The sequence below is a fragment of the Tripterygium wilfordii genome, chromosome 14 (genome assembly GCF_013401445.1).
Source record: "Tripterygium wilfordii isolate XIE 37 chromosome 14, ASM1340144v1, whole genome shotgun sequence".
NCBI lineage: Eukaryota > Viridiplantae > Streptophyta > Magnoliopsida > Celastrales > Celastraceae > Tripterygium > Tripterygium wilfordii.
Genome location: NC_052245.1, coordinates 3,791,307 through 3,813,867, shown reverse-complemented (window position 1 = coordinate 3,813,867; position 22,561 = coordinate 3,791,307). Strand labels below are relative to the sequence as shown.

Below are 22,561 nucleotides of genomic sequence, written 5' to 3'. Positions count from 1 at the left end.
TGTTGAAAAAATGCATCCCCAAACACAGCTTAATCATTCCTGTCAAGAAATAATCTATGCCTCTTTTAACTTTTCCCCACCCATGTACATGTCACATTGGTTGCTTTTCTGACATAGTGGACAAAATGGCAGCAATAGAGAAAAGGATCTCTCAACTGTCCAATTGGTCCATATATGAACCTAAAATACCCACACCTGTCATCACATCACTAATTCATAAATGGGTGATTTAGATTTGGGATCTTGTGGTATTGCCAAGCAAAGAGAGAGAAAGAAGAGAGAGAGAGAGATTTGGGTTGTCTTTTTCATCTTGATTAAGATATAACCTTCACATACAGATGTTTATAGATATAGATAAATACATGTTTGTATTCACACAAAAGATGGGTTTTGATTAGGATCTAAGATTTGTTAGGGGGTTCCCCACTTGTAGTAGCAGAGTTTAGTAACTGGTCCACTTCCCAACTTTGTTTGGGTGCAACCTTGTCATGGACTGGGGCATACTCCTGCAAAATAACACCACATTATTCTCTGCAACTTTTGAGTGTCTTATCTCCCCCAATAATTCAGCCCTTCACACATATAAACATATATATATATACACACCTCCATTTTTGTGAGGAGTAGTTGTGGTGTGTTTGCTATGACCACAATATGCCTTGCAGAAGCCTCTATGAAACCTTCTTCTACTCCTTTATCAAACAGAGCAAGTAAGCTGTTATAGTATCCATCTACATTTAGCAGTCCCACCTGTTAGACAATATAGTTCATGATTAAATCTAAAAATGCCCATCAAAGATTATCTGCTAATTAAATACTTAAAAAAAAATAGTAAACAAGAAATTAGTTTCTCACTGGTTTATCATGGATTCCTAGTTGAGACCAGGCTATTATCTCTAGCAATTCCTCCATGGTTCCATAACCACCTAATTAAACATTTTAACCCCAGAAAACAAAAAGGAGAAGGAACAAAAAAAACCCTTAAAATGTGTTTTATGTATAGAAAACAATGATCACAATGGATTGTATGTATATACATTACCAGGAAGTGCAATGAAGGCATCAGCATGTTTTGACATTTCTGCTTTCCTTTGGTGCATATCAGTAACAGTAATCACTTCTCCAATGGTATCTCCTGATATCTGCAAGTGGGTTTTGTTCAATTTCTTCAAGTATATCATCAATGAAAGGAAAAACTTAGGTAAGCAGCGGAATTAAGTACCTCATGAGGCTTAAGAGCTTCTGGAATCACTCTTCTCCATCCAACAATCATGGAGAAAGAATGTTGAATAATGTAAGTTGTCTTGTACTAATTAATGATCAAAAGAAGCACTAATAAATTAGTTATTAGTGCAAATTAAGCTAATAAGAGGAATTAGTGAGTGATAATACCCCAAAACATGGCAACCTCCATTAAACACAGTTTGAGAGATCAAACCCATGAGACCTACACTTCCTCCTCCATACACTAAACCAATCTTCTTCTCCACCTTATCAAAAGCAAACAATTAAAATGGAGTCTTAATGAACAAATTAAATCTGTTAATTTATGACATGTTGAATTATTAAGAGAGTAATAGACATGTATGTATATATGCATTACCAATTGTTTACCAAGCTCAAAAGCAGCATCAGCAAATGAAGACTTGTAACCTGCTCTGCTGCCACAGAACACACATATTCTCTGAAACTTTGTTTTCTTTTCATCACTTTTTGTTGTTGTTGTTGTTGTTGTCACTTCTTCTTCTTCTTCTCCTCCTCCTTCCTCCATTATAGAAACCTTGTGCTGAGAAAACAGGGAGAGAAGCTGACCAATACAACACAGAGAGAGAGACTTGCTTGCCTTCTGAATCTCCAAAAGCTTTTTATCTCCAAACACCTCTCCTTTTGTCTGCTTAAACAACTCTTTTGTGTTGGAGGAGAGCCCAACAAGAGCCCATCTTGACGCAGTGTGAAAGTAAAAAATCGATGAATCTGGTCCTATGTCACATCACTCTCTCTTGAATTTTTGAAAGGTAATGAATTTCGTGAGACCCCCATGCCTTACTTTTCTTTCTATTTGTGTGCATCTCTGCCCATCTCACTGCTGACGAAGTGCGCGATTAAATAAAAGGGAAATTAATGAACGCCAACATGGTTTCTACTCCCTCAATCTATCAAGAATTGAACCAAAATAGGATTAGAGAGAATTCACTAATTTTTATTAATTCAACACACAACCTTAAATAGTCAAGAAAATCCTAATTGGACTCAAATTAAAAAAAAAAACAAATAAATACACCTATTCGCTCGAGCGGCAATACGGTTCATCGGGCCTGGACGTAAGAGACACTTGGACATGTTGATTGATCCATTTGAGCGGCTTGCCCATTCGGTCGAAGCGCCTACACTTTGGACGGTGTATCGATCGAGCGGACTTGTCTAGTTTGTGATCTCATTCCACAAAAAACTGATGCGCGACCGCATCATTTTGCGCCCGTCTGCTTTGTCGGTCCCATTACCCCACATCACTTTGCTAGTTTTAACCTTTTGTTGTCCAAAACAAAACCCATAATTCAACACAGAGATTAATGCAACATTATTAGTTAATTCATTTGAAAGTGCTCTTAACAATGAGATAGTGATGGAAACCAATCATATATATATATACATACATATATATATATATCATAGGCAATTAGGCATTGAAGTTAGATAAAATATTTAGGTCAGCAAGCTCTCCTCTTTGAAGGTCATGGGTTCGTTCCTATCAAACTCATATTTCGAATTGTCATATTTTTGAAATGAGAGATTCGAACTTTGATCACCAGAGTGATATACAACATTTTTACCACTTCAACTAGTGGCTCGGGTGTCATTTGACAATATGAATTGTCGTATTCATTTATGATCGAGTTATTGCATAGATCCATTAAAAAAAATTATAAGGACAATGACTGTGATTCCTGACATTACCAAAAAAAATAAAATATCAAAGTCTTTGGTTCAAGTTTAAAAAGTCGCTAATTATTTCAATTATTCTTCAGTTGAGGTTATAAACTATAAAATCACATCAAGGGCAGATCTAGGCATCTAGCTACTTGACAATTTAAAATATCAAAAATTATGAATCTAATGTTATTAAATTTAGCCACATCAATTTATGTTCGTTAAATTTTTTTAATCATTGATGATGGATCCATGACTACTTCACTAGTTGCAATTATTAGCCAAGGATTCAAGGAATAAAAAATAAAAAATAAAAGAAAATGTTAAAGACCTCCAAAATTTGATCCCTAAAAGTCTTCCAAATCTATGTGTCATTAAAATAGTCATTGATTAAAAACGTACATGTAGGGCCCATTTTACATCTAACGCTCCACATTAAATGAGGATCTTTTGGGGGTCACTTTTTTGGGTTTCGAGCATTATCATAAAAAAAATTCTATGATCATACTATAATATAATATAAACAATAAAATTAGCAATCAAAACTCCATCTCTAGTGGAAAATTTTGAGGTTAAGAGGAAAGAAATTTAGTGTGTATATATATGGATGGGGCAATCTTTTACAATACTCCTTATATTAGTGAAATATAAAATTATGAAAATAAGGCATAAATATTCTTCATGGTTTTGTTGTCTCATGATATTTTAATTTAATTTTGTTAGAACAATAATTGAAAGAGATTTATAGATGAACATTATTTGCACCCTATTTTTTACTAAGTATACCCAACTCTAGTGTGTTTTTAAAGGGTTAATGGGGTGTACTTAGTAAAAAATTGGGTGCAAATAATGTTCATCGATTTATACGTCAATAAATGGAGTCCCCATCTCTATTTGTTTAAGCATTTTTGGAGTAGGAGATGGCCATCATTCTAGATGCTCCGATACTCAAGTCAATCTCAGAACTAAAAAAGAACAAAGAATCGCAAAATAATGCTTAAAAAATGACCTTAAACCGTTCTCTCTCTTTTTTTATAGTTAGTGATTTGAATATTCATTGGGATCGTCAAATCAAATCCCTGATTTAACGGCCGATCATCCCCAGATATCAAGGTCCTTCTTATCTAAAAGTTTGGTCAACGCAACTTTCCACCTAATAAGATCCTGACACGTGTCCGAAGTAAAATGACTCCTCACATGCATAAATATTAATCTTCATTGGTGTCTCATGCCATTTTTAATTAATTTAAAAAAAAAAAAAGAATTAAAAGAGACTTCCACGTCAAGTTGGAGATAAGCTCATGAAGTTGTCAAGAAAAAAGAAAAAAAGCTTAGAAGTTCAATAAATGGAATCTCCCATATCTGTTTGTTTAAGCATTTTTGGAGTGGAGATGGTCATCAATTATCATTCTAGATGGCAGGAGGGATGGGTAAAGCTGGGCCATGAAAGTGAGGCCCACGAATAAATCTAGCCTGGGACTTCATTGCGCTATTTAAGGTGGAGTGACTGACATCAACTTGGCCCAGTTCAGTCTAAGCTTGTTTACATGTAAGTAAAGCTCATTATGGGCTGGACCATAACTTTCTATTCAATTTTTATTAGGTTAGCCCACACCTATTCAGCTTAATGAATCCATAAGTTTTGGCCCACATAGGTCTCTCTCTCTCTCACACTCTGCAATTAATATTAATTAACTTCTGTCACCTCAAAAAACAAGCTAAAAGAAAAAACAGTCATATGATGACTAAGACAAGGGAGATTTTAATATTTTATAGTTGCCAATTAAGTTTTTTTCCCTTCTTTTTTTCTTTTTCATTTTGCAAATGAATCAAGTGTTCAAAGTTAGGATAACCACAAAATCAACTGCTTAATCAAAAGCATAATATTAATGTTTTTTTTTTTTAAACGGGAGAGAGGGATTCGAACCTTGATCAGTAAGGTGATATACATCATTCATACCACTCCAACTCGTGGTTTGGGTTGTAATATTAATATTTATAGCTTAAACAATTGGGATTAAAACTCCAAAACGGATTTATTTGTAACATTTGTTCATTATAGCATAATCAATCATTTTTAATACCTTTTTTATTTTTATTTTTATTTTTTTATAACACAATAGATAAAGCTTGGAAAACCATGAGGACATGAATTGTATTAAAGTTGTTGTTCATTTTGATATTTAAATTGCAAACCAATTTTTCCAGTCTTGAAGATGCAAAAACAAATTAAATAAGTCTAAAAAATACAAACTAAATTAAATTAAGAATTCTCTTATGCGGACACCCGCAAGTTATATTAACTTACGCATCTCAATTTCACTATTGATTTGGAACATGTGGGACCCAAAACAATGGTCCCCACTTGTCATTTCATTCATCTACACTATCAAAAAAGTGTGCTTAAATTAATGTAACTTGCCGGTGTCCGCATAAGAGAATATATATATATATATATATATATATATATATATATGAATTAATGCTTATATTTCTAATATTTAGAACACTGTGGAGAGACATGTCCTTTTCTTGTGAATTTGACATTAACACACGAAGCTTTGGATTCTAATCCTCGTTCTTCACTCACAAGATTTATGTCCTGCAACATAATTCCTTTACATGGAAACTGTCTGCTGCAATCGAAGTTTGTTGCCACTGCAGAGGCACTGCTGCCTCTGATGTTACTGTACACTATGTTGCTCACTTGCACTGCAGAGACCTGCAGTGGCAAAGTTTTTGCTTCATTTTTTTTCAGTTTATATATATATATATATATATATATATATATATAAATTAATTCTGAAGAATTAATATTAATTACCTTCTGTTGGCATGGTTGTTTTTTATCACAATAGTTTTGGTCAACAATTATGGGGTTGCTCACATTGTTCATCACCACATTTTGGAATATTATGTTATTGGCATATCCAGACCCTCCCTACAAAAACAAACAAAAATAAATCAAATATTTAATAAAGAATTTTTATGAAAAATTAAATTAAAATAAAAAATATTATAGTATATATATAGAGAGAGAGAGAGAGACTGTAATTAATTAGTCCACAAAATTAACCATGGTTTGCCCCATGAACGACTCAAAAAGGGTTTACCAAATTTTCAAAAGGGTGGTTTAATCTTTGTCAAAATTTAAAATAAAAAATATTATCTTATATATATATATATAGAGAGAGAGAGAGACTGTAATTAATTAGTCTACAAAATTAGCCATCGTTTGCTCCATGAATGACTCAAAAAGGGTTTACAAAATTTTCAAACGGGTGGTTTAATCTTTGTCAAAATTTAGGTCATGAAATCAAGATTTCTCTCAATACATAAATATATATATATATATATATATATATCTGTACCTGCCAAGTCTTGATTCTAAGTCCATTTGTGGTACCAGAAAGTCGTGCTCTGTTGACTGTGACCCCGGTAACATTTGCTTGTGAATTATTAGCTCCCAAGCTTCCAATGCTTCACAATTTTATTTTTTCAATTACAAAAATTATTAATGATGGTAGAAAATATAAATAGATGTACAAAATAGAGTCAATTTAGTTGAATTTGGGTACAAATCTGGTTGGAATTTGAGTTGCCTACCTTATGCCATGACCAGGTCCACAAGTTATATCAGTGGCCTCCACATTTTTAGACCCACTAACTATTGAAATACAGTCATCACCTTAATCAATTGAAAAAATATATATATAAATTAGAATCATAGGAAATAAATATAAATATAATTTTTTTTAATTAATAAGGTAATTATTACCTGTCCTGATGTCACAATTCTGGATTCTAATATTTTGTGTATTTGTGACATGAATTCCATCAGTGTTGGGGCTGTTTCCAGGTGCAGTCACCAGCAGATTCAAGACCTGCACATTCTCGCTATCTTGAAATGAAACATGCATCTTCTGTGCATTCTTGAACCACAGATTTGCCACTATCAAGTTCTTGCATCCAATGAATGTCATTGCCTGTAAATCCATCCATTTATGGTTGAAAAACAAGTCCACAAACTTGATGTACACTTTTTAGTCTACATAAGGGAATTTATGTGTATATATATATCCAAGAAAATAAAATACATACATATATATATATATACACACACAATTCAGCATCTGCAGTACATGTACGTACGTACCGTTGGTGCCAGAGTGCAAGGCTGTGCAAAGGAAAAAGAGTACAATCAATGAAAATTCTTACCATTACAAGAATAATGAAAGTTGAAAGAAGAATGTATTAAATATTTAAATATATATCAGAAATTCTCTTATATATGCGGGACTTAAAACTGTATATATATATATATATATATTAGGAATGGGGCATATATACCAGTCTTTCATCGACTTTGCAAGAGTTCTCCCACCATATTTTGCCATTGCCATTGATGATACCACCACCTTTAACTCTGAAATTCTGCACATTCTCAAACTTAATCCAATGCTTCCCATCTTTTGCATAGTTTGATCGTTCAGTGGATGCTTGGATTGTTCCAAAAATCTGCAAAATTCATATCAACAACACATCATTCAAAACTCAAATCATTTTTATTTTATATCTGGATGCAAAATGTGTGTCTATATCTATATCTATATATATATATATATACTCACCGCCAAAACAAGATTGGAGTTGCAAGGACCAGAGAATGTAATTGGATTGAGATGGTAAGTCTTGCTCTTAGGAACCACAATTACAGGACTGATTGCTTTGGAAGAACAAGCTGCCTCCCATGCTTTCTTAAATGCCTAACAATAATCCAACGTACACAAATTAATTAACCAAAATTGATTCAATAATAATAATTACAAGGTAGAAATGAAAAGGTTGAGCATCAATTATTGTACCTTAGTGTCATCACCTATTCCATCACCTTTAGCTCCAAAATCATCCACATTGAAAGGCCTTGGTGATATACTTCTTCTTGAAGCACCAATGACCCCTCCATGGGTTTTGTAAATTGGGTCTTCTGTGTAAAAACCAGAAGAAGAACCGAGAGCAAACAAAGACAAAATGAGGCACAATATTAGTGTCACGAAATGACCCATTTTTATATTTCTCTCTTACACTGTGAGGGAACAAAAAAGACAAGATACACAATTGATGATGAGATGGGTGGATATGCCCAAAGTTGCTAATAGACCACTAGGAAGAGTTAAGGGAGTACTTTCAATGCTTTTGAAATGCTTGTGCATGTCTATATATATAGAGAGAGAGAGGGGGGCGGGTTGCAAAAGTGGGTTTGCCTTTTTGGCACAAAAGAGAGAGAGAGAGAGAGAGAGTGATTAGTGGAGAAGCAATGGAGAATGTTTGTTAATGGAGTCACAAAGGTATGGCGACATATGGGAGAGAGTTGAAGAAATTGAGACGAAATGGTGCGAGCGACTTATGAGGTGGCTTGTTAGGTTGGTTAATTAATTATTTAAATTAGCTTGACTTTTGATCTTGCATAATTTTTTGCGCTAGAAAATGAAAAGTCCATTAATTTTGCAATAGAATGGAAGAATGCACTTACACCTGCGGTTTTAATCGCAGGAATAAATACAAAACAACGTGGGTGTTTGGCAGTGCGTTTGCACCTCACAGCACCACAGTTTTTTGTGACACGTCAAACATCTTTTGCATTCTAACTCACCTCACAGCACTACAGCTTTTTACCTCACAGAAGCTCACCACACCTCACAACACTCCTAAACGTTTACAATATATGTTGAATTGTCCTACGTAATCAAATTAGGTCAATTATTTTATTTTAGATTAATGTACAATACAAACATTAAGTGATTTTATATTAATATTATTAGTCATCTAATATAATCGTAATTTAGATAAGTCAAAACGTACCTCATAGCACCGCACCATAGTTTTAAAAGTGATGCGTCAAACAGCATTTTGCGTTCCAACTCACCTCACAGCACCACAGTTTTATAACTCACAGCACCGCACAGTACCTCACAGCTGTTGACAGCACTCCCAAACATGCCCAACATGTAAAGACTTCTATCACGGTTGCGTTATCTTTTTCTGTTGTTTTACTGATCGCGGATACAACAGAAAAGACTGCATTCTTCCACGATGTACGTTTTAGTGTTTGTGTTTTCAATTTTTTTCTTATTTTTTTAGTCTTATTGGTTGTACTCCATCTTTATGGTGGCCCAAGTGTTTACGAGTCTCAATTACCTAATTTATTAGGTAACTTAATACAATCAGGTCTATGACCTTTTTTCGACAATAAGATACTTTAAAAAACAAATTAAACAAATAAATCAACACTAATAAATGTTTGCTTGGAATCATATATCTTTATAATTATAAGTACCTTTACACAAATTTTTATGACATGAGAACCCGTAACTACCACCCTTCATGTGTGTTGGGTAAACCCATGAGCCCAATAATAGCTCGCAAACCATGTGTTCCATATAAACACGTGATAATTCTATCTATAGGATCAGTAGGAATCGAACCCATTATATGTACACTTATTTAATTAAATTATTTTCATCATCATTATGATTATATAAATATTAAAAAAATTATTGTACGTATAAACACAATTAACCGGCAGCCGGCATCATTCTGTTTAAGTATATATGTATTTGATAGAAATATTATTAATTAAGAGAGATCAAATTATTATATGCAACATTGCAACCTCACACACACACACACACACTCTCTCTATATATATGTATGTATGTATGTATGTATTAGGTATATAAACACACACATTTGTATAATATATGGTGTATTATACACACACATTTGTATTAAATTTTATTTTCAGCTAATATGTAGGCTTAATTTATGGAATTGATTTGGTCTCTATATTCTCTAACCAGTTGAAAAATGTCAAATTCCCACAGCATAATTAATTCAACAGCATTATCTATAGTGATATAAGGAGAAAATTCAGTCAAGTCTAGTGTTGCAATCATTATCAAACGGAAAATTTGACATCAGTTCCAACCCACCAAATTAGTCAGAATAATATTACTTTGACAACTTATATACTTTTGTGTCAATACTTCAGTAAACCAGACCCAACTGCCAATAGTTAGTTATTGAAATTAAGGTTGTAAATAAGTCAACTTAAAACTAACCCATCTTGCAAGTGAGCCATTAGTTAAACGGCAATCATCTTGCATGTAAAGGATCACCTACCCATTAGGTCGTGGGTTCGAATCCTACCCCCTCCCCAAACCTTTGTTTTAAAAAAAAAAAAGATGTAGCCTAGAGGTTACATGTTCAATTCCTAAAAACAACCTCTTCACATATAATGTGGGGATAAGGTCTGCATACATCTTACTTGTCCCTGATCCTAATATGGGGATAAACACTACAGGAGTCTTGTGCACGAGTGTCATTTACACACTCATACATATATACATATATTTTATATATTTTGCGAATTGACAGTATACAACAAATGAATAAACATAAGGGGAATCAAGTGAGATATCTAAGAACACAAATTTACTGGTTCGACAAATGTGCCTACATTACGAGATTGATCGACTATATGTAATATGAACCAAATTATTCTATATATCCTCTAATCTACCATGAAATCTTAGATTGATTGACACATTAAGCTTTTGCAAATATAGTTTCCGGCCAACCATGGATGGCATTACAAAAATATAGCTAGCTTACTAAGTGTGATGTCAATGAAAAAGAAGTGAATTAAGTATTTGGTAGACAAAGTTAGGGAAGTTAGCACTATTTTAGGTGAATTATTAGGCACAAGTTTGAAAGGGAGAAGGAGAAAAAGGGTAAGATTGTGGTGAAGGAATGGTATTTGCGTGTGCATTTTTTGTTGTTGTTTCTTCTTTAATTTGTGGAAATGTGATCAAACAAGTAATAATTCCACACACTAGCTTGACTTGGATTGCTGTGTTTGGGAAAACAAGATGAGGAATGGAGTAGAATTTAGTTAATGTATTTGTGAACTTGGTTTGTTGCCTCTTAATGTAGGCCAACTTTCTTGGCTCTTGTGACATAATAAGAATACCTTACTTCTACTACATCGATTGTGATTTCATTCCATTCCATTCATGTTGTCTTCTGGTGGGTATTTCTTCATTCTCATATTTTCCGATTGTGAGTTCATGAAATTCAAGTTTTGACTTTAATGTTATAAAAATCATCCCGGGCATCGATCCGAGCAAGGATTAGGTCACTGGTTCAATCCGTGGATCATCGGTCAATACAGATTTAATTAAAAAATAGTTTTAAAAATAAATATCATAATAACATTATATGATCATCCATAAAAAAATATTTAAGAAATTAAAAAATCATGTTCAAATCACATATTTAATACAGAATAATATACCTAATACATATAAAAATCCAGTTTCACATCATAAGTTAATAATAGCTAATAAATAATTCAAAATTAAAAAATATTTAAAAAACCGTTCGATCTTTTCGGTACGGCTCAACGGTTTTTATGAAAAATTGTCCGATTTGATTGATTTTTTCCGAATCACTTGCATAACTAGTATTTTGACAAAATCGTGCTGATTTAATGACCGATTCACCAGTTTTACGGTTCGATCGATCGGCGCAGTCCAGTTTTAATAACACTGTTTGATCCTATTGAAAGGTCTTTGGAAATTTTGGGGTTTAATGGGTTTTGAACTAAACCAAGTGGTTTTGGGTAATATTCTAATGGTGAATTTCTCTGGGGTCAAATTGTGTTCATTTAGAAGGTGATGAGTTCAATTCTCACTGAAAGTAATATTCTTGTGACCATGCATAATGTTTTGACCCAACCTATCATATTGTGATGTGGGAAATTATTGTGCGCGCAAACCTGGCAACTCAAGTCTAGATCTATATTCGATGTTCAAAGTGCAAACATGTATGATGTTGTTATCAATCACTAAAAAAAGAAAGGGTTTTGAAATATGTAAGTGAAGTTTTGAATTCCATAATACTGGTTGGATTTTTCTATTATACATAATTGGATTGTGACTTTGAGTTCCCAGAATATTGTCCCAATTTAGCTTGAATAACATCATGATTGACAGACTTGAAATGAATCGGCCTCAAATTAAAGTCCAGGACTAAGAAAGATTGAGTTCAGTTTCTACAAACTCAAAAAGTCTGGATTAAAATAACAAAAAAAAAGAATCAAATAACATCATGATTCACAAGACCTGCAATGAATTAGGCTCAAAAGTGCCGGAATAAAAGAAAGACTCAATTCAGTTCCCACAAATTCAAAAACTTTGAATTAAAAGACCAAAAAAACAATTGAATTTTTGGGGCAATATGTGGAGAAAGAATGGAAGTCGATTCAAAGACGATTCTCTTGAGACAAAAATGAACAAATACCCAACAACGTCGGTTGCAAATCCACTAATTGAGGGAGAACAAATCAAGACCGCAGTACAAGCTGGGCTGAGTCCATTTTTATACTTTTTGTTGGAGCCCATTGGATGGATGAATCGAGCCCAATGTAATCCAAGTGTGAAAACATTGGGTTTGGCAGTTTGGTGGCCCATTCTGTATGACTTAGATGAGGAACCATCCATCTCAAAAATGCGGCCAGCTCACATACACATTGAAAGTTGATTATATCGAATCAAATGGGCTGCATTTGAAGCCCAGTGTGATCTTATGTGATTTTTTGAATTAGTAAATCATGAGTTCACAAGCTAGGAGAAACACAATAACATAACCATATTTCTAAAGTTTGACATGAAATTTGACTTCTTTTACCTTCCCCAAAGAATTTTGTGTTTGTGTGTCTAACTGATAAATAGAGAGACAAATTTGTAACTGTAATTAACGGAATTTTATCGCCTTATAGGTCGCCATCAGAGCACTTTAAAATTATAATAAATATCAAGTAAAAAGGCTTTGAAAATTCAACAAGTTTCTTTTGACGCATGTCAACATGGCATGATCTTGGACATGAACGAGATGGAACTCGATTTTAGGGTCATTGTCGTCTCTTCAGGCTTATCGACATTGACGCAGTGTAATAAACATCGAAATCTCCAAATAAATTAGTTAAAAGCCAAAACAACAATAGAGAAGACGAGTGGACTAAATCTTACATGGTAATGCTTCATTCAATTTGATTTCATTCTCTCTGGGTAGCCCATATTCTATAGGTAGGTGATGATATATGGAAGTATTATTATCAGAACTTGCATTTGTCAAAAAGTAGTTATTAGTTTCCTCCAATATCTCAAAATTTGATAACTCTCTTATATTTTAATAGTGAAAAGTTAAATACATGATTAATTATAGCATGATAAAATAGATTTTACATGAGTACAATCCACAAGAGTAGGTAAAAAAAAACACTCTTTTAGTATGAAAGCGGTGCCCAATATGCAAGGTTGTCAAAATCGTTATCTTACATAAGATCGACGGAAGGCCGACAATATTGAATCGTAAGATCGTAAAATTTTATAAAGATTTAAAAATAAATGTAAAATAATACAATAACTTATTTCTATATAAATATTTAACGTAATATAACATTTTATCAGTAATAAAAAGTTAAAATATGATTATTAAAAATAAGAAGAAAAAAAAAAGAAAATCGGTTTAACTATGATTGGAGAAGCATATCCGGATCAAGCCCAACATCATAAATGAATATATAAATAATCATGCAGTGGTTTTATTCTCACACGCGCGTAGAGTTAGAGAAATAAGAGACTTGCGACATTCAATTCTTGACGAACTGAGACTTGCGACATTCAATTCTTGATCTAAGCCTCCCAGTGTCCTTTGCTTGAGGCAACAAATCAATAACTACAGCTTTTCCTTCAAGAACGACGGTGAGTGACATTTTGACACCGGAGTATAGTAGGATTGCTCAATTGATTGTGGCGAGATTACAAATCCCACCACAACGAACAAGAGTTCCAATTGTGGCGAGGTTAAAAAACCCCATTATGGATAGTAATAATGGCCAATTCACCACCTTGGTTGCCACACCAATGATACAGACTCAATTCTTTTGGAGAAGTCATCCAAGGAAGAGAAAAGAATACAAGGAAGAGAAAAAGAATACAAAATTAAACTTTGTAGGGAAAGTAAACTAATATTTCTAAATCCCATAACAATTACACGAGACGCCTATTTAAAGGCATGAAAGAATTCTAAACTAACTAGGAATAGAACTAAGCAATTTAACTAGGAATAGAACTAACCAAATAACTTCTAAACAAAATAAAAATTAAACTAAAATAGTAATCCAAATCATCCTAGAATTCTAGGACAAGTTTTCCGTGTCACATTCGCTAACCACCATTCTTTTTTTCCTAGTGCAAATTTTTAGAGCTTAAGTTGTGTCCAGTATTATGTAGATTTTAAAATTGTTTTGTGCATATTTTGAAGCTGAATTATGCAGATTTTGGAGTGGCTTTGATTCAGATTTTGGAGCTGTTTTGTACAAAATTTTGGAATTCGTTTATGTAGATTTTGAATATGTTTTGGTGCAGTTTTTTTGGAATTTTTCTTGCTTCTTTACTGCAAATAAGCCAGCTTTGTTTTCTCTACAGTTTGCTAATCATTTTTTTTGATTTTGTTCACCTTGGTATCATTGGGGTGTATTTCATAAATGTGGCAGTTTTTAGTTATTTGGGGTGTATTTCATAAATGTGTCAGTTTTTAATTATTTGAGGTGTGGTTAAGTTATTTTTCAAATTGAATAATGTTTAAAATCCCCTATTTAATGTGGAGTGTTGGATGTGAAGTAGACCCCATATTTGTATTTTTAATCAATGACTCTTAGATTTAGGGGACTTTTAGGGGTTTTTAACATTACCCTTTCAAATTTTATAGGGTGTAGATATATTGGGATGTAATTGTAAAAAAGTGGGGTGCAACCGTGCAAATAAAGCTCACCATTAATCTATGATTATGAGGCTTCCACTCGGCCCGGCCCATTAAGCAGTCTGAATTCTTTGCAAATGGACAAAAGTGGGCCCATAATAAGGCCAACTTATCACTGTTTTTCCCTCTTTGCATTTCCTCAATTCCTTGTCCTCGGAAATTAATTAAGCAATGGAGCTCATAACAATGCAGCTAGCAGTCGAAAGTCCAAAACGAAAATGACAAAAAGATTAAGGAGTTTCCGTCCCTTAATTCTTCTGAATCATACGACGACCCTTTCTCTAAATTATTTTGCACATGGTTGAGGACCTAACTTCTCGAGGCGATTTCCTCGAACTTGTGGGAAACCGCCATGTTTCTGATTGTCTATGATTCAGGTGACCTTTTTATCTTTATTTAATTTTTACCCATCATGTTGTTCATCTAGTTTACATATACCCAGTGGAGGTATATCCAATTATTTATTGTTTATTAAGCTTTCCATTGATCTAGGACACATGAAGCTTGGAAATTCGTACATTCGTGTACATTGATACCTGGTATGGTGCAGTTCTTGGACGGCCAAACTACTTATAGTTGAATATCTGTGCTTGGATTTCTTTCTCCAATGTCATGTGTCGGTGGGTTAAATGTCCAAAGGTTACCTGAAGTTGTTACCAGTTCCACCTTTAGAGCTTCTTTTCTTTTTTCATGAATTTAACATATTTTAGGACTGGAATTGTGGAATTAAAATAAGTCCTTGGGTCAAAATTGTGTAGGTTGTTACTAGTTTAGCTTTATTTGGGGAAGAAAAGAGTTGGACAAATCTTCTTCACAAGGAAGGTCAGCATACATTTGGACAGAGCCTTCATTTTCAACTCTTGTTTTTTTAATTGATTTAGGGAATTCATGTGTCTGTTTGTATGCTTATCAAGGGAAAACATAACTGAGGGAGGCTATGCATTGTTTATGTAGTAGTCCACATTTCCAAGCAAGTTCTCCTTCCCTATGCCCTTTAAACTCAGTATTTTTCTTCTTTTTTTTATTGTTTTGAGTCTTTGGAGATGATTTATTGTATGTCCGCCAAGTTTTTAGTCAGAAAGTTTTACGGACAGCTCAAAATATCTTCTGCTTCCCTGAAGTTTTATAAACTTCTTGTTAGCTTTGAATATACTTGATGGAATAATGTTTAGTGGGGAGTTAATATGCATCTTTTAGATTCTAGGCAAAGAGTCGCATCTTCAGTTTGTCTTTTTTTGTGGTAAACTTTAAGTCCTTTCAGTCAGTTTAATTAATCCAAAATCTGGTGGGGAAGTACATCTGGTAGGGAAGTACCTGCACATATTTCAATAATGTCAAAGTCTGCTCACAAGGTTGACTAAAATATCTGTTTGCAGAACTGAGGGAGGCTTAACTACCTTGATTAAGAAAATATATTTTTAAATGTTTAAGAATACTGGCTCTGGCATTTTCCCAACTACTACCGCATTTTTATACCATTCGTAATATCTCGATCAAAGAACTTAACTTCATTGTATGCATATTCTTGTTGGGAAGATGTATTCTTGCCTCTTCAGGTAGAATTTTGTTGAATGTTGAAAGAAAGAATTATTATGTATAGGATTTGTGATTGAAATTGGTTGTATAATTCCGATCTCTTTTAATCTTCAGATTGTGAAGTTTTGCTCGTGATCTTCGAAATTTGAGGCAGATCCATAAGTTGATCAAGTTGTTGGTCTAAAGTTGAGGTTTTTCAGCAATTAATAAGATGGCTGAGGACAGGGAATTACAACCGGCCCAAACCAACCCGAAGATACCATTCTTAGTCTTCTTTAAAGATGCAAGGTAAGATCAAAATGTGTAATAGTTGCTGTTCTACTTCACATATGGTGTTTTGTTTCTTAAATTTACATTATCTAGAGATATTGTGAGAGGCCGTATACAGATGGGTTTTTTATGAGACTTATTTGAGGAAAATTTATACATTAATTTCAATTCTCCTGTTGAATCGGATATATATGTTATTGCATAGCCAGGAGATAATCAATACGTTCTTTTCGGTCTCAATTTATGTGCAGGTTTCATCTGTAGTTGGTTGATAGAAGTATATGACCTTGGTTGTCACTTGACACGTCTCATTTGAAAGTAAAACTTAAATATTTTCATGAGCTAACGTTGCTTCTACAAATGTAATTCCAGAAATGTTTTCAAGATGGACTCACTTGGTCGGGAGATACTACAGATTGCATTTCCTGCTGCACTAGCTTTAGCTGCTGACCCAGTTGCTTCTCTCATTGACACGGCATTCATTGGTCATTTAGGTCTGCTTTCATGTTCTACATTATTTGAGTTTATGGTTTCTGTTATCGAAATTTATGCTGAAATTACTGTTGATAGACAGTGTGGCCTTTTTGATGTTTCAGTTCATTTGTCTTAAAAATGATACTACGTGGTAGGACTTAGGAGTAGCACTACACAGCAACCATCTGGGCATTGCTATTTGAATTTAAATTTGTAACTTGTAAAATGTTTGAAGATATGATTTTGGAAGTGACTTCTGATTGGCAATAAGGTACAACTATTAAGATGTTGGATATGCTTTTATCGTTTTTCATCTTCAAAAGGAGACATGCTAGAACTTGAAAGCCAAGTTAAAATTTTCTTTTGATTCCCAACTATATCATGAACTGACTTCGGCTCACAGTTCTGAACCTTGAGAAAAATTTCTGGACCTGTTCTAAGGTTTTTGGTTTATATTATGTTTCTATGATTTTAGAACATCAGATTTTTCCCATTACAGGACCTGTGGAACTGGCTGCTGTAGGAGTTTCTATTGCCATATTCAATCAAGCTTCAAGGGTGACTGTATTCCCACTGGTCAGTATAACAACTTCCTTTGTTGCTGAGGATGACACCATTGCAAGAATTAATGCTAAAGCATCAAAAGTGGAGGACGTTGAGAAGGGTTCGGTTAAGACTGTTGAGATGAAAGAGGCGATGCCTGAGAATGCCATGCTCATGAAGTCTGAAGAAGGTGAAGCTACAGGCAGTGGAACAAAAGACTCAATGCCAGAGGATGGTACTCCTTCAGATTTTGAAGATTTTATTTTCATTAGATTTCACCAGTTAATGTGGCATTTCTAATAGTTGCTCTTTAAAGAGACTTTTTATGATCCCTGATTTGGGTAATTTCTTCGTCAGATTCCAAGGTGGTTACGAGCAAGTCTCCATCTGTTATTGATAGCAATACTAGCAAACGTAAGTTCAATAAGAAGCGGCATATTCCCTCAGCATCCACAGCACTTGCTATTGGAGGAATTCTTGGTTTATTGCAGGCAATTGTCCTTATATTTGGGGCAAAAACTCTCTTATCCCTTATGGGAGTTAAATCTGTAAGTGTCTTACATATCTTTTATTGGTAGAATTTTTTTTGATGCTCTATGCATCTTGTTTGGATCTTCCTCTGATCTTTTATGCATTTTATCCAGCTACTCAAAAAATCAGTTTAATTATTGAAGTTTTTTGGTGACATTTTCAGTTGTTTATATGAATAAACCTGGTGCTAAAAGAACTAATAGTCTTACCCTTTCATCTCTTTCTATTGTGATTTATTTTGAGGCCATTGAGATTTTCTTATCTAGATAAAACATGGATTTTTGGCTGAAATATTGATTTCCAGTTTTCCTTTACTGGGTTTGATTTTTATGACTATATGGCTTGCATGCAGTGGATATGAATTGGAAAGTTTAATGCAAATTTATTCTTAAAGCTATGCTGATTTCCTTAGCACAAGTATTGCCACTTCTAACATTGCAGAGCAAGAAAAAATTCCCATGGATGGAGAAGCGGTTCTCCATAATCTGATTCCAAAACTGAAATGATTCCCTTTAAGTCAGGTTTTGACACTTGTAAAATTGCAGAGGCGAAAATTTGCAGTATCATCTATATTCTTTACTTTTTTTTTATAGGGAAGCAATGAATAGTGGGAAAGGGCAACACACACACTTAGACACCGACATCTTTATGATTTCACTCCGATGTATTCAATTTTTTCTCTACACGAGCAGTAATGCTGTATGCATGTTATTCGAATGTACCACTTGATGTCTATTCTTACTACTAAAATGTTGCAATATAGAGCTGTCACCAGCTTTGCATTTGATAGGCAATTGACCACAACTCTTTTACTGGACAGGGTTCTCCTATGCTAGCCCCTGCACAGAAGTACTTGACATTAAGATCACTTGGTGCTCCTGCAGTTCTCCTATCTTTGGCCATGCAAGGGGTCTTTCGAGGATTTAAGGATACAACAACTCCTTTATATGCCACTGGTTAGCTGAGATTTCCATTTTCCCCCAGTTCTTGTTTGTGGACTTCCTTAAAATTGTTCTCTCAAATTAAGTGACCTCATGATTTGGCAAAGAGAGACATAATTTACACTGGAATATATATTTTGCTTAACAGTTTGCCCGCATAAGCAAAGCTAATCTGATTAGTTAGCTGACTGCACCATTCTTCATGCACATATGTGATAGTGAGTGCATGTCCACTTCTCCATCTGTTAATGTGCATATTCTAACAAATTATAGAAGCAGCCGAATGTTCACTATTAAGCCCCATATGATTGATTTAACTTATATGGTGTTACCTGCTGTAGACAAGGAAATTATTGATTCAACTCCTTTGAAATATCAATTAAGCGCCTTATGAAACCCGAGAGTGGTAAAAGCTTTTATAGTTAAGTAGAGGAACATAATGACCATAAAAGAGTTGTTGAATAAATTATCCACTATGATTCTTGCCAAGTAATAGGTTTATTAATACCGCGTTAAGAAAGGTTTTTGAAATTGCATGGTTAATTTTAAATCATTCACTTTTATACCTTCGAAGAACAGTGTCCTTAAATTTTTGATGGAGGAATGTTTCTGATTGAGTGGTAGTAGCAGTGAGAAAATATATTTTAGACAAGGATATAACTAAGAATATGACAAGTCAGAAAGGAATGCTGTAAAGAGTAAATGAAGTTACCTCTATAAATGTATGCATTTGTATTTTCCAACAGGGCATTCTTGAAATCAGGTTTAACTTCTTTTCTTTTTTTTATTATTTTTTCTACAACAGTTTCTGGAGATTTATTAAACATCATTCTGGATCCAATATTTATCTTCGTCTTTCGCTTGGGTGTCAGTGGTGCAGCCATTGCACATGTTCTTTCTCAGTAAGTATTGCATTGGTACTCTTACTCACTTTTTTGGATATTTATGCCTTTTCCAAAATAAAATTTTGTTTTAATTCTTTTATTGCAATGTGTCTTTACGGGTCTGTCCTTCCTGATTATTACCATTCTAGGTACTTGATTTCACTGATCCTCTTGTTGAGGCTGATGAAAGATGTTGACCTCTTACCTCCTAGCGTGAAGGAATTGCAGTTTGGTCGGTTTCTCAAAAATGGTCAGAGGATTTCTTCCTATATCCCTGAGATGAAGTTTAAATGATTTTCTATACATTCTTATAAAAAACTATTTCTGTGCTTGGGATGCAGGTTTACTGTTGTTAGCAAGAGTAATAGCTGTGACAATCTGTGTGACCTTGGCAGCATCAAAGGCTGCAAGGCTTGGTTCAACACCTATGGCTGCTTTCCAGGTTTGCTTGCAGGTCTGGTTGACATCATCACTTCTGGCTGATGGTTTGGCTGTTGCTGGACAGGTAAGTAAACCTTACACTATTTTCTAAATTTTGTAGTGATTTTGTGGTTGTAACGTATATAATCATTTGATAATCCTGCCGCTCAAATAACTAGTTTAGACATAATCAAAGAACATAATAAATAAATGTGGTATTTCTACAGAGGTTTGGAATAGTTTTCATGATGCAATTTCAATGCACTCTGTCCCACAGCTCTATGAAAGGAATAAAACTTCACTTTGTTCCACCCATTTTTTGAAGAAGTTGCCTATGCAAGCTATTGGCAGTTGGATCAAACTACAATATATAACCATGACAAAATGTCAACTAGCTAATCAAGAGCGGGCATGGGAGGGGGAGAGTATTAAATAAATTTTTGCAGCCACAACTATGAACCATCCCTCAAGACGAGTACCTGCCTTCTGACAGTGTTTGCTCACCTTGTGTTTCAAATGATACATAAACCTTGAATTAAAATTTTACAGAGCATATTTCTCGTACTTTCTATTGCAATACCAATTAAGACCAGTAAGAGGATTTTCTATTTACTCATATTTTGCTTCACTTGTAGGCGATTTTGGCCAGTGCATTTGCTGAGAGGGACTATGAAAAGGTGACAGCTGCTGCCTCCCGTGTATTACAGGTATGCCGTTATGTGGTTCGAGGAATGTGGACTGCTGCTTTATTCCTTTTGTAGGTTTCTTTATGTTCTTAGACGCCGACATCCAGAAATTGGCTTCATCTGCTGCTTCTGATTTGCATCTCATAGTAAATTTTTTTGTCAAGACTCACAAAAAATATGAATCCACGTCCCCTTATGAATTCCTTTCCTTTATTCTAGGATTTCATTTCCATTCAACTATTTTAGAGCCTTAATCTGAGAAATGACTATTTTGCAGATGAGTTTTGTTCTGGGTATAGGGCTTGCTCTTTTTGTCGGAGCAGGTTTGCACTTTGGAGGAGGAATCTTTTCGAAAGACGTTAATGTTCTACATCTTATAGGCATAGCCATCCCGGTATTTTGTTTGCACAATCTCCAAAAGCATAAATTCCTTGTACTGCTTTCATCAACTAAACGAAATTTCTTCCGTCTATCAAACAGTTTGTCGCAGCTACACAACCAATCAATTCAATAGCTTTTGTCTTTGATGGAGTGAATTTTGGAGCTTCTGACTATGCATATTCTGCATACTCCATGGTAAGTTTAGAAAACATAATCTCACCAAAAGGAATGATGATGACTTGCACTCTCAAAAACTGCTTAATCTTTTCTTGTTTGCATTCTCCTCTTCAGGTTCTTGTGGCCATAGCGAGCATTGCATCTTTATTTGTTCTCTCGAAAAGCAATGGATTTGTTGGAATCTGGATTGCTTTAACTATCTATATGGTACTGCGTACATTTGCTGGTGTATGGAGGTAACTTTTCCAACTAGTAGCAACCATTGCAAATCAAAAGTGTCTTGTGGGTTTTCATGATGAAATGTTTGTAGTTTATGCTCTTGAATTTTGATTCGATATGGATCTGCTATTAATTTGCAGGATGGGAACTGGAACTGGACCTTGGCGCTTTCTTAAAGGTCGATTTTTGTCGGAGAGTGTGTAAATCAAGAATTTCTGTACCATAGGGATACAACTCTGCACCCAATACTGCCTTTCTTTTATTCCTTTTTTTGGCTTTTGATATCCGATAAATATCCTCTCTTCAGACCTCTTCTGTACTAATATGGTTGTAGATGTTTTCATATGGTTTTTAACATCCAGTGCAGTTCAATCTGAGATGTTTCAATTTGTTGTTCTTGGTGATGGTCTCTTATGATGAACGAGCCTTGTAGAAAGTAAAACTGCAAAGAATTCATTCTCGGAAGATAGGATTTGATAGTCACAATCCTACTTTGAATCACAGCAACAGTACCAATTCGTCACCAACACTTAGCTGCCCACCTAGGCCGTCCAGCCCACTCAGCCCATCATGTTCTGGGAGTAAATCTCGGACCGTCAGAACAGTCCGCACCATACTAGCAATAGGTATTCATGTGTCGAAGTTAATGCGGGTGAAAAGGTGACTCTTAACTCTTCTTCTGAAT

General features: G+C 34.4%; 3 protein-coding genes across 4 annotated transcripts; 1 reads left to right on the top strand and 2 right to left on the bottom strand.

The window, feature by feature from the left end:
- Positions 1-280: 280 nt before the first annotated feature.
- On the bottom strand, positions 281-2,100 carry LOC120015739 (cytokinin riboside 5'-monophosphate phosphoribohydrolase LOG1-like). The gene is made up of 7 exons (XM_038868286.1): positions 1,604-2,100; positions 1,393-1,490; positions 1,223-1,253; positions 1,043-1,142; positions 856-926; positions 607-750; positions 281-506 (listed from the first exon to the last, which is right to left on the bottom strand). Exons 1-7 carry the CDS (start codon positions 1,769-1,771, stop codon positions 402-404), a joined length of 717 nt encoding a protein of 238 aa, XP_038724214.1. The 5' UTR covers positions 1,772-2,100; the 3' UTR covers positions 281-401.
- Positions 2,101-5,214: 3,114 nt separating this feature from the next.
- On the bottom strand, positions 5,215-8,075 carry LOC120015670 (polygalacturonase-like). Its single transcript, XM_038868193.1, has 9 exons — positions 7,794-8,075; positions 7,560-7,694; positions 7,279-7,446; positions 7,085-7,105; positions 6,707-6,914; positions 6,535-6,616; positions 6,300-6,408; positions 5,753-5,869; positions 5,215-5,650 (listed from the first exon to the last, which is right to left on the bottom strand). Exons 1-9 carry the CDS (start codon positions 7,992-7,994, stop codon positions 5,423-5,425), a joined length of 1,269 nt encoding a protein of 422 aa, XP_038724121.1. The 5' UTR covers positions 7,995-8,075; the 3' UTR covers positions 5,215-5,422.
- A 6,982-nt stretch (positions 8,076-15,057) lies between these two features.
- LOC120015751 (protein DETOXIFICATION 43-like) lies at positions 15,058-22,275 on the top strand. Of its 2 annotated transcripts, none has more exons than XM_038868299.1 (14): positions 15,058-15,191; positions 16,465-16,638; positions 16,993-17,114; positions 17,594-17,872; positions 17,995-18,185; positions 18,989-19,124; positions 19,915-20,011; positions 20,143-20,243; positions 20,335-20,498; positions 21,049-21,120; positions 21,377-21,493; positions 21,580-21,675; positions 21,772-21,893; positions 22,017-22,275. In XM_038868299.1, exons 2-14 carry the CDS (start codon positions 16,562-16,564, stop codon positions 22,078-22,080), a joined length of 1,638 nt encoding a protein of 545 aa, XP_038724227.1. In that variant the 5' UTR covers positions 15,058-15,191; positions 16,465-16,561; the 3' UTR covers positions 22,081-22,275. The 2 variants fall into 2 exon arrangements, with proteins under 2 accessions (XP_038724227.1, XP_038724226.1); XM_038868298.1 differs by lacking the exon at positions 15,058-15,191 and adding an exon at positions 16,216-16,370.
- The last annotated feature ends 286 nt before the right edge of the window (positions 22,276-22,561 follow it).

Coding starts and splice junctions, on each gene's coding strand:
- LOC120015751 (XM_038868299.1), top strand. CDS start 16,562: ATGGCTGAGGACAGGGAATTACAACCGGCCCAAACCAACCCGAAGATA. Junction 19,125..19,914: donor AACTCCTTTATATGCCACTG/GTTAGCTGAGAT, acceptor TTTCTACAACAG/TTTCTGGAGATTTATTAAAC. Junction 20,244..20,334: donor TGGTCGGTTTCTCAAAAATG/GTCAGAGGATTT, acceptor CTTGGGATGCAG/GTTTACTGTTGTTAGCAAGA.
- LOC120015670 (XM_038868193.1), bottom strand. CDS start 7,994: ATGGGTCATTTCGTGACACTAATATTGTGCCTCATTTTGTCTTTGTTT. Junction 7,695..7,793: donor GAATAGGTGATGACACTAAG/GTACAATAATTG, acceptor GATTATTGTTAG/GCATTTAAGAAAGCATGGGA. Junction 5,651..5,752: donor AACAACCATGCCAACAGAAG/GTAATTAATATT, acceptor TTGCCACTGCAG/GTCTCTGCAGTGCAAGTGAG.
- LOC120015739 (XM_038868286.1), bottom strand. CDS start 1,771: ATGGAGGAAGGAGGAGGAGAAGAAGAAGAAGAAGTGACAACAACAACA. Junction 1,143..1,222: donor AAGCTCTTAAGCCTCATGAG/GTACTTAATTCC, acceptor ACCCACTTGCAG/ATATCAGGAGATACCATTGG. Junction 507..606: donor TACTCCTCACAAAAATGGAG/GTGTGTATATAT, acceptor GTTATTTTGCAG/GAGTATGCCCCAGTCCATGA.